This window comes from Aquarana catesbeiana, linkage group LG04 (assembly GCF_042186555.1).
Source record: "Aquarana catesbeiana isolate 2022-GZ linkage group LG04, ASM4218655v1, whole genome shotgun sequence".
Taxonomy (NCBI): Eukaryota; Metazoa; Chordata; class Amphibia; order Anura; family Ranidae; genus Aquarana; species Aquarana catesbeiana.
Window position 1 is genome coordinate 433986700 of NC_133327.1, and position 16897 is coordinate 434003596.

A 16897-nucleotide genomic window follows, 5' to 3' on the forward strand; every position below is an offset into this window, starting at 1 on the left:
CTTTGCTATATTTGCATGATGCCCGTTCCTCCTTGCGCGCTGCCCTTGCCATCTTTGATGATTTTGGAAGGTTCTCGGATATCAGGATCAATTGGGGTAAGTCGGTGCTTTTTCCACTTGACTCTGGTGCCCAGGAATCTGTGATTAACCCCCAGCTGTTATGGGCCGCTGACTTGAAATATTTAGGAATCAGGGTTACTAAGGACCTTAGACAATTCTGTAGTCTTAATCTCTACCCTGTTCTACGGCAATTGAAGGAAAAGTGTACTGTATGGTCAACTCTTCCTTTAAATCTCATGGGGGCCTCATAAATGTCTTTAAAATGATATTTCTAGAACAAAATTAATTTATATTTTTAGGAACTGTCCTGTCTGGGTAGGTGGGAATTTTTTCCGGGAGGCTGATCGTATGGGCTCTTTTCTTTGACACAGCACTGCTGTTCGTTTGCTTGATTTTATCATTACTATTGTGAGTTACTATTGTTTCTATGCTTTTAATAAATATATAATATGGTTTTACACTATGTGGATACCTGTGATTCATCTTTTATGTATGTCATGGTGGAGCAATTCCCACCAGCAGTTGCGAGATCGCTCTAACCAGAGAGGAGTAAAAGAAGTATATGATTTCCATCTTAAGAGATATTTATGCACACAGCGCTTTTGACTCTTTTTATTAAGAGTCCATTATTTCTGGTAAGAAGGCATTTTTTGGGTTTTGGTTGAGGCACACCTGGGTGACTTACCTGTTGGCTCGTTACTTACATCCATATTTGATGCACATATTGGGAGTCTATATACAGTGGAGTTTTCACATTTGGAACTTTTTATGGGATGTCATAATCTGACTTGTCGTCACATGGGATTTACTTTCTCTGACACATTGGATTTGTTTTTTAATTTTTATCCAATTTTATTTATTTTTTGCCAGCAGCTTATTTGATCTACCAGCGCAACAATTTTCAATTTTTTAGTTAAAAAAATACCCTTGCAATGGGGCCCCTCTGCACTGCAAGGGTTAAAATATTAATTAAAAAAATTATAAAAGGTTAAAATAATAAAATGTTATACTTACCTTATACCTTACTCCCCCTGCAGCAAGCACTCTCCTTTTCTCTCTGATGCTCTGGTATAGCGGCAATTGCTTGCCATCCTATGTCCAGTGCAGGATTCCTGGTTCTGCACTGTAAGAGATGGCATCGGAAAGCCTGTGACCAATTGAATACTGAAAAGAAACAGCTTCAGGGGACCAGTTGCACAGCAACACTGATGTGATCTGTTTACGATTAATGCTTTATTAATCATAATGTATCATGCAATGAGTCTTTGGGTAGATCAAAATATCATTATACAGAGCTGTAAGATTTTCTCATCATGACAGTGTACCACCAAATATATTGTAATTTCATTTGTATATCAAGAGTAGATAAACATTATAGATATTGTAACCAGCTGAAGGCGGAAACAATGTTTCAAGCTAAATGTATCTGCATTTTTACATGCTGTCTAGACAGTTGGCGATGCAGCGCAGCATTTCAGAATAATTATAGCATGAATCTGTCAGAAATGGCACCACGGTCCATATGCTTTGCAATAGTTATGCAGCTATTTTATTGACTATCTTTGTACACAATTGCTAACAAGTGCATTCCAGCTTTTTTTATTTAAAAATTTTGCTAAAGTAAGTATAATAAACTTGTAAACTTATACTCACAAGAGGGGGGCATACATGTACACATCATTGTGCAAACACACACACAAAAAAACAAAACAAAAACACCTGTCCTGTATTTCAGCAGCCTAATGGGTGAACAGGACCGGATAGCAGCGTGTGTCAGTGGACATGTCACAGCTGACATCCACTGCCCCATAGGGATGAATGAAGCGTATGACCAGGTCCACCTGAAAAACAGACAGGCAGACCTGATCAGACAACCCATGTGAAAGGGCCCTTAAGCTGCCTGTGGACTTTGCCAAGTCAAAAAGTGGCCATACTGTCTGCCCAAGAGTGTGCCATTACATATATTGGCATTTCAAACAGAGCAGAAATTGCTATGATTATTAGTTGCTATTACCATACAATATAACTAGAAAGCTGAGTAGCTGGTACAACTGGAATGTACTCATGTTAAAGAATAAATTCACCTTTGTAAAAAAGAAAAACAAATTATAAATGCACATCTTTTTTGCAGGTAAAAAAAAATTGCATTTATTATTTTTTTTACTAAGAGTCTGCAAAGCATTGCACCAACGATCAGCAGAACTCTGAGAATGAATGACGTGGCAGGGTGGGCGGAGCCCTGTACGGCCGCGTTTTTAAAAATAATTGTGACAGTGAGTTTCAAGAGAAGATCCCCCCCCTCACTGTCACCAGAGGCGGTGGGTTGGGGAACGGCTGCAGTAGCAGGAACATGTTACATATTCCACCCTAAAAACAGGGTGGAGCATGGAACATGTTACCAAAGGTGAACTTATCCTTTAAAAATAATTATTTACATAAACAAAAAAGTACTGATGTAAATAATAAATAGGCAAAAACAAAAAGAAAATACAACTATATGTACTCAAACAACCCTATATGAACTCAAAAACCATAACAAGAATTATACAAAAAAAATATTATTAAACAATGAACCACAATCAGCAAAAATATCAACATGTTAATGTTGTTATATATGAAATCAAACAGAATTTTATAATTTTATATAAAATATCCATTAATAATGGAAATACATAATTCATAGATAGTCCATTCATCACTTCACAAAATCAGTTAACACTAACGCACTAACAGTACAATCATTGTTATCATGTGGCTATTGCATCATCACAAAACTTTATGCTGGTTATGGATGAATGCATCAACCAATTCAAAAAAGCTATTAGGCCAAACAAACTAGGATTCCTTCAAAATCATAAACAATTATAGGAAGTCAAATAAATCACCCCCAAAATGTGGGCCTCTGCAAAGAATAATGTCCATGTATATGTGTTATTCACTGGGACATGGCAGACATACCTGCCAAGAAGTGTTCATATATGTGGAATTGGTATAAGCAATTGGTTGTTTTACAATTCCACACGTAGGGATGCTTCTTGGTACTTTGCAGACACATCTGCCATGTCCCATTGTATAATACTTATAAGTCTTGACAATACCCTTGACACATGCCCATTTTCGAGGGTGACTTTTTTTAATCGTTAATGCACACATCGTAAACCAGCATAAGCCATTTTGATGAAGCAATATCCATACTGATAACAATGATTGTACAATATTAGTCTAAACTGATTTTGTAAAGAGATAATTGATCTATCTATGATCAATGTATTTTTGTATGATTGGGTATTTCATTATACCATGGTTTTTAAATTGTGTTTGATTTCATGTGTTACAACATTTAAATTTTGATATTTTTGTTAATTGGGGTTCATGGTTTAATATTTTTTTTTTGCATAATTCTTTTTATGTGTTTTAAATTAATAAAGGGTTGTCTGAGTCCATATAGTGGTTTTTACTTTTTGGTTTTGTCTTTCAGTTATTTACCACATGGACTCCAAAACATTTGATTTCTGAGCTTCTGAGTCAGCATTTAATAGTGAGAAATAAATTAAGAATACACATGAAGAAAAAAAAAAAAAAGGAAAACTCATGATATTGAAGTTCAGGTAAAATAAAATAAAAAAATAAGGAAAAAATGCAATTCTTACTTCAGCTTGGCAATTATAATCATGTCACTGAAGAGGAAGAGGTACCTCTCCTTTGTCTTCAAATCCTGAGTAAGCTGTACACATTCATGTAAAATCAGCTCTGAATCTTCATTGGATAAACCCAGAACAAAGGGGCATTGCTCAATGGATATGGAACATCCAGTGTTCTCCCTAAAGAACAGATACATTAATATTATATATGACAAATTGAGATTTACAGTTGAAACTAGAAATATCCATCACAAATTATTTGTTTCTAATTTTGCCATCAGAAATGTTTGCCAGATTTGGGCCTAAACATCTAGTCATACAAAGCATGTTCTAATAATTTTGATTTAGTTCCCCTATGTAAACGTCAAACCTAAAAATGGAAAGAATAGGCTCACTTTAATAACATATGATTTTTTTTCGTTTGTATATTATTAAAGTATAAGTAAACCCAATTACTGAAATCTCATAATGTGTGCATTTTTTAAAAATTCTTTATTTATGCGACAAAACATATGAAAAAGAAAAAAATTAGAAACATAACTCAGGAATCGTTACAAAATTGCAAGGTAACAGGTTGGACTTTTATATAGAGAGTTGATCTATTAAAATAACTTTTGATCCCTCCATGAAGGTCCTTGTTCAGGCACTTGCTCTTAAAGAGTCATGCTCAAGTGCATACAGTAAATGTAGACAAGAAGGGGCTGCAAAGAAGTTGCAGGAGATCAGCAGTGCTGATATAAACAAAGGATAAACAAAACTGAAAAGATTATGTTACCCAACAAAAATGGTAAGAGAGAGAGAGTTAAAGTGGTGTTCTGTCCAAAAAAAAAATTTTTTTAAAGCCAGCAGCTACACATACTGCAGCTGCTGGCTTTTAACAATAGGACACTTACCTGTCCTCAGAATCCAGCGATGTCGGCACCACAGCTGATGTTTCCATCAGCTGTCAGTTGCTGCCGCCGCCATTGCGGGTAAGGGTACCCGGCAGTGTAGCCTTACAGCTTCACACCAGGAACCCTACTGCGCATGTGCTAGGCCCCGCTCCTCTCTTCTACTGGCCCGGCCACAGGGAGAGGAGGAGGGAGCCCCGCGGTAAAGTCATGGGCCGTGGCCCGGACACCCGGAAGTGGGAATAGGATACTTGTCAAAGACAGGTATCCTGTCCCCCTCCCCCCCGAAAGGTGCCAGTTGTGGCACCGGAGGGGAAGAGGAGACAAATGAGCAGAAGTTTCACTTTTGGGTGGAACTCCGCTTTAAAGTGATTGTAACGTCTTGTTTTCTTTTCATTAAAAATAACAAACATGTTATACTTACCTCCTCTGTGCAGTGGTTTTGCACAGAGCAGCCCAGATCCTCCTCTTCTCGGGTCCCTCTTCGATGCTCCTGGCTCCTCCCTCCAGTTGAGTGCCCCCACAGCAAGCAGCTTGCTATGGGGGCACCCGAGCCAAGCCACAGCTCCGTGTGTCCATTCAGACATGGAGCCGCGACCCGGCCACACCCCCTTCTCTCCCCATTAGCTGACTGACTTTGATTGACAGCAGCAAGAGCCAATGGTGCCGTGCTGCTGTCTCAGCCAATGAGGAGGGGAGTCCTGGGCAGTCGAGACACTTCTGCATCATACCTGGATCTAGATGGGGCTCAGGAAAGTTTTATGGGGGCTAAGGGGGGCTGCTGTACACAAAAGGCTTTTTACCTTAATGCATACAATGCATTAAGATAAAAAAATCTTCTGCCTTTACAATCCCTTTAAGTCCCAGCCTGTGCTCTTTCTCTATGGTAAATTTACCTCTAGCCTTGCTATGTAAAACTGTCTTGCTGCTGATCAATACTACTGTGTCATCTGTGGTCTCTTAATCCTTGTAGTAAACAATTGTCTGTTCTCTTTGGCCAATGCTCCCTCAATAAAAATGTCCTACTGCTGGACCTTTGTATACTGCTGTATCATCTGTGGGCTCCTGATTCTAAATGAAAGCTTGTATGCAAGCTAAGCCAATTGTAAAAAAATGAACAAAAAAATGTCTGCATCAAATATGCCCTCCCAGTGCACACTTTTGCTGAAGATGGTCCATGAAATCCGTACTGTTCTGTAATACAACGTACAGCTTAAAGGCGACCCTTGCAGCATGTTATTTAACTCTTTTACGGCTACCGTTATGCATAGTGTATATAAATCTGACAAGTTGTGGGCTGTCAGATGAAAACAATCTGGTGTCTATGATACAGCTGCCGGAAAACTTCCATACACCCCTGAATGTGTCATCCGCTCCCCACACACCGATGCCATGTTTACTGGGCTCCGCGTGCTCATTGGTGGACCCGAGACCTGCATGGCAGGTCGCTGCTGGGTATAGGGGAAAGAGATTAGTGAACATCCATTTGCTGATCTCCCCTTTACTGACCCAGAAGCAACATATAAAGTGTCACTTCTGGGTCCAGGTGTCACTAATATGGTATGATCTGCACTCCTTTAGCTTCACTGGAGGACATATGAGACATCAGGGGTCTTTTAAAGAACTTGACACCAAAAAAATGCATCACATGCATCACTATGTGAAGAAAAAAATTTCATAAAAGAAAGTGTAAAAACTTAAAGCTGCACCCAAACACTTAAGCCCCCCCCCCCCCCAAACTCACATACATGAATGTACAAATGTAAAAGCACGTGTTGGATGTGCCTACGCATGAAAGCATTGAGTTCATGCTTATCGCCACACGCCAGAGTGAGGCCCATTATTCACAGTTAAATCTAAACTAATGACCTGTAGGGGCTTTTAAAGCATAGCCTGGAAAATATAGGGTACTGAAGTTTGTCGCCGTTTCATGGGTGCACGCAATTTTAAGACTTGACATGTTGGGTATCTGTTTACTTGGAGCAACCTCATTCTTTATATTTTAACAAAAAAAAATGGGTAATTAGTTGTATTTTTGTTCCCTCAAATTAACTTGGAACTACCACTATTTTATTCTCTAGGTCAGGGGTCTCCAAACTTTCTAAACAAAGAGCCAGTTTACTGTCCTTCAAACTTTACGAGGGCCGGACTGTGACCAGAGAAGTAGATAATATCCTAGTGTCACTGGAAGTAAGCAGTGTTCCCTCTTTGGTATTAGGGGGGTCACTTGGAGGAATATTGCCCCATCATTGGTGTCAGTGGGAGTAATAGTGCCCCGTTGTCTGCGTCAGTGGGAGGAATAGTACCCCGTTGTCTGTGTCAGTGGGAGGAATAATGCCCCATCATTGGTGTCAATGGAAGGAATAGTGTCCCATTGTTGGTGTCAGTGGGAGGAATAGCACCCCATTGTCAGTGTCAGTGGAAGGAATAGTGCCCCGTTGTCAGTGTCAGTGGGAGGAATAGTGCACGGTTGTCGGTGTCAGTGGGGGGAATAGCACCCTGTTTTCGGTGTCAGTGGGAGGAATAGTGCCCGTTGTCAGTGTCAGTGGGAGGAATAGTGCACGGTTTTCGATGTCAGTGGGAGGAATAGCACCCTGTTTTCGGTGTCAGTGGGAGGAATAGTGCCCCGTTGTCCTTGTCAGTGGGAGGAATAGTGCCCCACTGTTGCTGAGAGTGGGGGGAATAATGCCCCAAGGGGCAAATAAAAGCAAGCTAAGGGTCGCATGTGGCTCTGGACCACAGTTTGAAGGCCACTGCTCTAGGGTATCTGCTTTCAGAAAATATATAATGTTTTAGGGGATTTACATAATCTTCAGGCCTATTTTTGTTTTTTTTTTAATTGTGTTTAAACAAGTACACAAAAGCGGCTATGGCAGCTAAGGGATAAAATGATTCTGTGTATTTTTAGTGTTAATGGCACTTTTCGTGTTAATATTCTGTTCATAGTATGCAAAACTGATGTACTATTGATTAATGACATTACATTGAAGTTGTTTTCTTTGATATCTAATCTTTCACAAGACAAGCAGAAGTATGCTTTGTGGTTTGTTTGTGGTATAACCCATGTGACAGATTGCAGAATCTTGTGCTTTTCACCTTGGTCTTCTATATTTTGCTTGTTCCACGTAACTGAAACTGTGTGACTTTCCCCACCTTTCTCCATTTTATCTCAACAATAAACAAACAAGTATAAAAAAAAGGAAACAGCCCCATGTTTTCTGACTGTAAGTTTTTACTATAAAGAGATACTGTGTATAAAATATATTTAAAAAAATATGCAAAACTAATCATAACTAACATAATTAATTTTACAGTAAAAAAAAAAAAAAAACACCAACATTTACAGTGCATAATGCTAGTTTATATAGTCATGTATTTCAAGGGACCCATTAAAGCATTAAAAATAATAAAAAAGCCCTTTAAGGACTCAAGTTAACCCAAGGAATGGAGAAACAGGTTAGCGTAAGTGTGCAATGCACGTGATTAGATATCGGTATGCTAAACTATCCCTTATTTTACTCTTGCCTGGCTGCTGTAGCTGATCTTCAAAGGACCTTGATACAGGAGGAGATAACCATGGCGCAGTGCAATTCAGAAACAATTGGTTATTCCAGTAAGACACCCACTAATTATGGGCCCAATTAAAAAAAACTGCCTTTATATAAAAAGTATGGAGCTTGCGCTATCCTACAGACTTCTTCCTGCTCAGCACAGAGAAAGGTCTGTGATTGGAGGAAAGTCAGTCACAAGATTGACAGGTCGAATAACCAGGTTGGCTTTTATTTTTTCAACTAACGATCTTTTAATTTTAATAGCACTCTATTAGTGAAGTACCAAGCCCCTTTGTACAGCAAAGAGCTATGCTTAGTAAATGTGTTTTTAACAGCTTGCCAACCACCACAGTACATATACTGCAACAGGGAAGCTCCTATAGTCACAGCGACGTACCCGTACTGTTTCCGGGTTTCGGGCACACACGTCTGCCCCATCCATCTGCTCCACTGTGATTTGACACAGCGGCAGTTTGTCAGCTGATCCCAGCCAAATATTCATCGCCGGGACCTGCTGATCAGCTGTGTCAAATCACAGCCCAGAGCTCTGTGTTGACAAAGGGCTCTATACAGAGGGAATGGTCGCTTTGGTTCTTTTCCCTGCAAAACTGTAATAAAAAGCAGCACATTATACACACCTTATTAGGCACGCAATTAACCCCTTGATTGCCCCTTAACCCCTTCCCAGCCAGTGTCATTAGTACAGTGACAATGTATATTATTATCACTGTATTAGTGCATACCTCCCAACTTTCTGAAATGGAATAGAGGGACACCTATTAGCTAAAGTATGTAGGCATAGGACACACCCCTTGCCACACCCCCTTAAAGGAGAATTATACTGAGCTATGGAATTTACAAATGCAGCAATTAAGACATTGGATGAAAGGTTTAGCACTGGGAAACACTTTTTGAAAGATGAAAAATTCCAGTATACCGCTCTAGGGCCACCCCCGAAGGAGTCGCTGGTTACATTTTGGGTTCTCTGTTCTGTGCCTCGACTCCAAGAACAACCTCAGCCCCCCCGGTACACCTGATTGAATAAAATTACTGCAAGCACAATTTACAACACAAGTGAGAAATACCTTTCGCCTGGCTGTGGGATATGGCAATAAATACACACTCACCTGTTTAGTGGTAAATACGCTTAATCTATTGATTGACTATCATAGCGTAAGTAACAGTTAAACTGAATTGAACACACTTAGCAGGCAGATTAGCAATAAACAATGCTGTCACGGACTTTGGGCTGCAGGAGAACCATGGCCTGGAGAACTCTGTGTTATAATGTGTTCTTAAGTTATCCAGAGCTGGTCACTAATTGCTTGTGACTTCTTATGCAAGTTATTCCTATGGGGGGGAGCTGGATTGTCTAAGGAGGTCATTGTTACGATAATAGGACTAGCTCTACTGTGTAAGGTGACCTTTGTCTGAGATAATTGGAGTAGCCCTTATCTGATGGTTTGCTGTATAAATTCAGTGTGTTTCTAAAAATATAGCAGTTCATTTTCTGGTGTACTCCAAGACTGATGTTGTCTGGTCCTTGTGGTTTCTATAGCCAGATCCATTGGTCTCCTGTTCCAGGACTTGGGAAGCAGCGTCTTGGCAGAAATACCTAACAGGGTGTCCGGACTTCGTCACAAATGCATATAAGCCTTAAATGCAACAATGGTACTATAAATTCACACTAGGTTTTGAGTGCACTCAAATGAATAGACAGAGGAATAGTACCCCTTTAAACTGGCCAGCAGATAGAGCTTCAAGGTAGTTGCAACTAGGGACAGTCCTTAGTCCTAAGTTTCGTTGGAGCTCGTTGGCGCGGGTTGCGGTTGTCAGTAAGGCCTGCATGCTGTATTAGAGCTATGGGGTCACTGGTTAGATAGCTACTAGTGACTTTATTCTCTAGAAATGGTAGTAAGTATTGGCCGCAAGGCCCGCTCACCAGTCCCGGTAACACTGATTTAGTTGCCCCTCCGATCATGCATCAACTCGCTTAGGTTGCTTAGGATGACTCTTGCTCAGTCTCTCCCCAATCCGGTCCCAGAACTGCTTACCCACACTGTAGTATCTTCCAATGGCACCTCGTCCTCTCTCCACACCGGCCCCCGAAAACTCCCTGCAGACTTAGGGGATTCCCCAAATGGCTGTGGACTTCTGGCAACTCAGGCTCTCTCTTTCTCTGACTGACAATCTTGGGCACAGCTGTTCTCTCCTCACTGTCTCTGCACTGTCATGTCAGAGCCTTTTCTTTTCCTGGGCTCCTAGACTCTCTTGCTCTCTTCTACTGAAATCACCTCAGCCCCCGAGCTCTTCCTGAAACTCCCCTTTCTCCCAGTGTCCTCTCTGTCTTTTAGTTTTCTGGAAGACCAAGTCAACATCTTCCTATCTTCATCTTGTGGCCAAAAGGAGAAATTGCATGACCTTTCATTGATTCATGACAACATGCCTGCTACACACTTCTCCCACCAAAGAACCTTTGGTCCCCAAAGGAAGGACGGAGCCCATCAACATATAATGTCCACATCCTGTTACATGCTTTCAAGATACAACGGGAGGCAAAAACAGGTTAGTTAATGTGAGAAAACAGACAATTGGCAAGCATGAACCTGGCAAGAGAACCTCCCACCATTTGTCATAAGAGGTGAGGTTGTCTTGCCCACAAGCCACCTATATTGGGATAGCCCACCTAGATGTGTCAGGGGGTAAGTTGTAGTCGCCTTCCACTAAACTTGTAGTGGGAAGGGTCGGCGTGTTGTGAGTTCTTTGAAAGGTATAGATAGCTTCCTCAGAACTTTCGCCTAGAGTAGAGTAAGTCAGTCTTTTTGGCGGGTGAATTGTTTGTTTTTTTCCTTTGCTCTTTGGGCTCAGATAGTTCTTCCTCTTCCACCATAGAAGGTTGAAGAGTCTCCGTGTCCTCTGCAGTTAGGGAAATCAGAAAATCTTCCTGGAGTGTCAGTGATTGGCTCTGTGGTATGAATTCTGGTGCCTCAGGACTGAGGGTTCCAGTATCTGTTTCGCTACAAGGAAGAAGAGTGGCAGTTTCTGATAGCATAGACTGTCACAGCCAGTCAATGCCCAGTTCTTCATCCTCACTGTTCTCTTCATCTGTGTTCAGTGGCACAGACTGAGACCTGGTCATTGGATATGATCTCTGAGTAGTTTGAGTAGGCTGTAGATCTGGTTGTTGAGGCATAAGAACTGCTTCTGATAAAGGTAGCAGATGATTCCGGTGCCAGGTCTTTAGCTGGCCTGTGCTTCCTTCTGGGTGAATCTGGTATACTGGTAATCCTGATACCTGCTTACAGATGATGTAGGGCTGCAACTTCCAGCGATCAGCCAGTTTGTGCTTCCCAGGGACGTCCAAGTTTCTCAGTAACACTCTGTCGCCAGGCTGCAAATCGTGTACTCTCACTTTCAGCTCAAAGTTTCGCTTGTTTCGCTGCCCCCGGGTGTCTGAGGCAGCCTGGGCTTTCTCATATGCTGTTTTCAAACTCTTCCTCAGACGGTCCACATACCCTCTATGTGACACTATTGAGGTATGATCCAAAAAGGTGCCTGAATGCTAAGTCAACTGGCAGTCCAGCTTCCCTTCCAAACATCAGCCTGTACAGTGATAAGCCTGTGACATCATTTTCAGTGCTATTATAGGCATGTACGATAGCTGCAATGTGCCTGCTCCAATGTTGCTTCTTTTCAGCCATAAGAGTCCCAAGCATATCCAGGAGGGTGCGATTAAAGCGTTCTGGCTGGGGATCCCCTTGAGGTTGGTAGGGGGTGGTCATTGACTTCTGAACACCTAACAGGTCTAACACTCTTTTGATGCGTCTACTCTCAAAGTCTCTCCCCTGGTCAGAGTGAAGGCCATAGTGGACAAAGATCTCTACCAGAATTTTGGCCACTGTAGATACTTGCTGGTCTTTAGTTGGGACTGCCTGGGCATACCGGGTGAAGTGGTCGGTCACCACCAGAACATTTCCCTGTCCACTCAAGTCAGGCTCCAGACACAGAAAATTAATACACACCAATTCCAGTGGTCCTTGACTTTGAAGATGGCCCACTGGGGCAGCTCTGTGGGATAAAGTCTTCCTCTGTATACACCGTATGCAAGAGTGACAATTTCTCTCAACTTCAGTCCACATACAGGGCCAATAGAACCGGTCTTGCACCAGTTTGAATGTCCTCTCAGGCCCTAAGTGGCCATGGTTGTCATGTAAGGCAATCAGCACAGTCTCTCTATGCTTTCTCTGTAAAAATAGCTCCCACTTATCTTCGGCATCATCTGAGGGGCCCCTTCGGTAGACGCCCCATTGTGTAGCTGCAACTGATACCATTCTTTGTGTACCAGACGTGCTTCTTTTGCAGTCTGTCAGCAGTAGATCTGGAGATTGACCTTCCAGGGCCTTCATAGCTAAACTACAGTGGGGATCCTCCATCTGGTCCTTTCTTAAATCCCTGTCTGAAAGCTTAGGTAGGCCATTGTCCCTGACTTAGGACGAATCACAGTAGTATTTGGGGACACCTGCCACTGAGATTCCGATGGCTTAGGCCCCAGTTGTTCCTCTGGCCTGATGTTCCGCCCCCTTACACAAGGCCCTTCTGGTGTTAGTTCAGTCCACTCCTCAGAGCAAGTCCCTGCGTCAGAGGGTCTCCTCCACAGGGCATCAGCATCTGTGTTCCCGACCCCTGGACGGTACTTTAACCTAAGAAAGAATCTTGTTAGGGTGGCCAACCACCTGTGCCCAGTGGCATACAGCTTAGTAAGAATATATGTGAGCAGGTTGTTATCGCTCTTGACTACAAAGTCTGCACCATACAAGTAGTCTTTCAACTTGTCCACCACTGCCCACTTCAGAGCCAAGAATTCCAACTTATGAGTAGGGTAATTCTTCTCAGCAGGTGAAAGACTTTGGCTCACATAAGCAACAGGCTGCAGGTGTCCATCGTGCTCCCGATACAGTACCCTGCCTAGTCCACCTTGACTGGCATCAACATGCAGTTCATACGGCTTGGTTGGATCAGCATAAGCCAGAACAAGAGCAGTCGTTAGACTCCACTTCAACTTGGATTGACTCCCGAGGCTTCCTGTGCCCCCTGGATTGTCTAACCAGCTTTGTTGGGTTTGGATCCTTGTCACCATCCTCATTCTTCAATCATTCATTAAGGGGCCGAGCTACTTTAGCAAATCCTTTGATGAACCTTCTATAGTATGAGCAAAATCCCAGGAACGACCTAAGCTCAGTTACATTGGTAGGCCTTGGCCAAGAGGTGACAGCTTCCAACTTGTGGGGGTCATTCCTTCAGTGGAGAAAACATGGCAGAAGTAATTAACTGAAGGCTGGTAAAACTGACATTTCTCTAGGGACAGGTTCAACCCCTCATCATGGAGTCTCTTCAGGACTTTCTCCAGACGCTCTTCATGTTCTTCGAGGGTTTTGGCAAAGATGATGGTATCGTCCAGTTATACCAGCACTTTGATCAGGTTCATGTCTCCTACTGTCTTCTCCATCAGTCTCTGAAATGTTGCCGGAGCGCCAGACAGACCCTGAGGCATCCTGTCGAACTCGAAGAACCCTATTGGGGCGATAAACGCTGTCTTCTCCCTATCTTCAGGGTGCATGGGAATTTTATAGTACCCACTCTTCAGATCCAGCACGCTGAACCACTTCGCCCTCGACAGGCTCTGCAGGGCATCTGCTATCCTTGGAGTGGTGTACTGATTAGGGATAGTCCACCTGTTGAGCGTCCGATAATCAATGCACAGCCTCAGGGACCCGTTCTTCTTCTGCACCACCACTATGGGGGAGGCATAAGGGCTAGACTCCCTAATGATGCCTGATCTCTTCAATTCTGCCAGCTGCTCGCGTAAATCTTCTAGGTCCCCCAAAGGGATCCATCAAATTCTTTCCCTGAATGGTTTGTCTTTCTAAAGGCGAATCTGGTGTTGAGCACTTTTTGCACACCCCCCATCAAACTAATTTTTCGAAAACATATCTTGCCATCTCAGGAGCTGGGCTTTGAATCTTTCCACTCAGGTGAGAGTGGGGTGTTTTGTGGGAAAAACTGTTCTATGGAGATTGTGTTATTCTCTCCCTTCCCCAAATCAGATGGTGAGACTAGAGTGGCTGGATTCACTTGTCCTAACAACATTCGGGCCCACAGTTTCAACGGCTAGGCCATAACATTCCGGACGCTGACAGGGATCTTCTTATGACTCTGTTGCAGAGTCCTAGTTGATATCACTTCTGGGATTACCTCCACTCCCATGTCTTCTCCCTGGCAGTCAGCTTCAAGGACAACAAAGTAGCCTGGTTGTTCCCAATTGAGCTTGACTGAAGCTTGTAGATACGCCACCTCTCCAGGTTGTAGTACTTTTTTGCATCGGTCTAAACGCCATATCTTTCCCACCCCTTCAGCTGGGGATTTCTGTTCTTGGACTAGGCGCTGGTATGCTTGTCTCAGCATGGGGTGTATACCCCTGGTTAAAGTATCAGGCTACTAGTGACTTTATTCCCTAGCAGTGGTAGCAAGTATTGGCCACAAGTCCCACTCACCAGTCCAGGTAACACTGATTTAGTTACCCCTTCGATCAGGCATCAACTAACTTAGGGTGACTCTGGCAGACAGCACGGCAAAGACAGCATCCCGGGAGTGGCTCTGTCTCTCCATGATTCGGTCCCAGAACTGCCTCCCCACACTGTAGTAGCTTCCAACGGTGCCTCGTCCTCTCTTCACACTGGACCCGATAACTCATTGCAGACTTAGTAGAGTCCCCAAATGGCTGTGGATTTCTACCAACTCAGACTCTCTCTTTCTCTGGCTGACAATCTTGGGCACAGTTGTTCTCTCCTCACTGTCTCTGCACTGTCATGTCAGAGCCTTTTCTATTCCTGGGCTCCTATACTCTCTCACTCTCTTCCTCTGAAATCACCTCAGCACCCCAGCCCTTCCTGGAACTCCCCTTTTTCCCAGTGTCCTCTCTGTCTCTCAGTTTTCTAGAAGGACAAGTCAACATCTCCCTATCTCCATCTTGTGGCCAAAAGGAGAAATTGTATGACCAATAGTCTTTCATTGCTTCATGACAACATGCCTGCTACACAGTATATACCTGTACGATTGTTTGTAAATACTATACTATATACTTTCACACAAACCAATCAATATACACTTATTGGTATTTTTTTTTACCAAAGACATGTAGCAGAATACATTTTGGCCTAAATTTATGAAGACATTTAATTTTGTTTCTTAATTTTTTTTATTGAATATGTTTTATAGCAGAAAGTAAATTTTTTTTTCAAATTTTTTTTTTTTTGTGTATATATATATATATATATATATATATATATATATATATATATATATATATATATATATTAAAAAAAAAACAGTGGTGATCAAATACCACCAAAAGAAAGCAGTATTTATGTGAAAAAATTATATAAACTTAATTTGGGTACAGCGTTTCATGACCGCATAATTGCCAGTTAAAGTAGCGCAGTGCCGAATAGCAAAACATTGCCTGATCTTAAAGGGGGTAAAATCTTCTGGTTAATTTGTAAAGCAATAACACCACAATATACAGTAAATGCCCACCTTAGTACAATAGAATAGAACTTGCAAAATGAAACCTGCAAGGTACAGTTCAATAGAGAAACACTTGGTTACTAAGTCTTCATGTGGCTTCCAGTTTAAAGGTAACCGGTCACAACTGGGGCTTATGTAAGAATTTAAATATTTATTCTGAAATTATTACAGATCTGCAGAATTACCTACTGTATGTAAGAAAAAATATCTGCTATGTTATTGGGCTTTACTTACTTTGTCCAAGCCTGACACTTCATTTTGAATGTCAGACACCAGAGGTCAAATGAAGCTGCATGACTTTCAAAACTTACCCAACTCCTAAGTGAGCATTATTGTATCAAATACAGTTTAGATTCCTCAAAAACATTGGGGTTCTATTGTTTGAATTGGTAATGCTTACTAATTTGTTGGGAGACAGTGTAAGAGCAATCACAGTTGGCAGCAACTGCAAAACTTTAGATGGCCTATAGTGCTTGACACTTAAAGGATATAAACAAAAAAGACCTATTTAGTGCTCAAGTCTGGGGGTCAGTGACAGATAAATATAACAGCAGTCTCTTTAATAGGATTCGGCCTTCCACAGGTAACCAGGTTTGCTCCAGGCCTTGCTGCCAACTCCAGACATGGAGGATCCTATTAGCTACACTACAAAGACAAAAAAAGTGAGCGCACCAAACTTGTGCATTACATAAGATACCATTTATTATTTAAAATACAAATGGAGATACTCACAAACTAAGCTGAATGAAAAGCAATTAAACAAGAGTCCGTAACCAGCTTCAAGAACCACCTTCATAGTATCCTAGGCAGTTGTAGATGGCATCTGGCTGGTTTCTGCTTTGTGTTTGTTTGCTTTTCACACACCTTGGTTTGTAAGTATATTCTGATAACTGAACTCAATAATTTAATATATTGCAGTTTATAGTCGTTGAATGTGGTTACTGTATTTGTTTTCTTTTATTTATTTATTTTCAGCTAAGAACATTTTAAAGCAAAAAAAGAAAATACCTATTGATCTTTTTCCCTAGCTACCTTCTGTAAACTACCAATTGTCCTGTCCCCATGTAATGGAGATGATGAGATATGGACATGTTTGTAGTCCACATCAGGAGAGTAGCCCAGAGTGCCAACCAGGCCAACCTCGATAGGTACAGTAGAGGATTGATGTAAC

At 41.9% G+C, this 16897-nt stretch overlaps 1 protein-coding gene across 1 annotated transcript in view; it reads right to left on the bottom strand.

The window, feature by feature from the left end:
- The window catches only part of TAGAP (T cell activation RhoGTPase activating protein), a 170923-nt gene that overhangs the window by 61154 nt on the left and 92872 nt on the right, over positions 1-16897 (bottom strand). The window contains exon 3 of the mRNA XM_073627406.1: positions 3711-3881. Coding sequence (XP_073483507.1) covers positions 3711-3881 — 171 coding nt within the window. The remainder of the gene's footprint in view (positions 1-3710; positions 3882-16897) is intronic.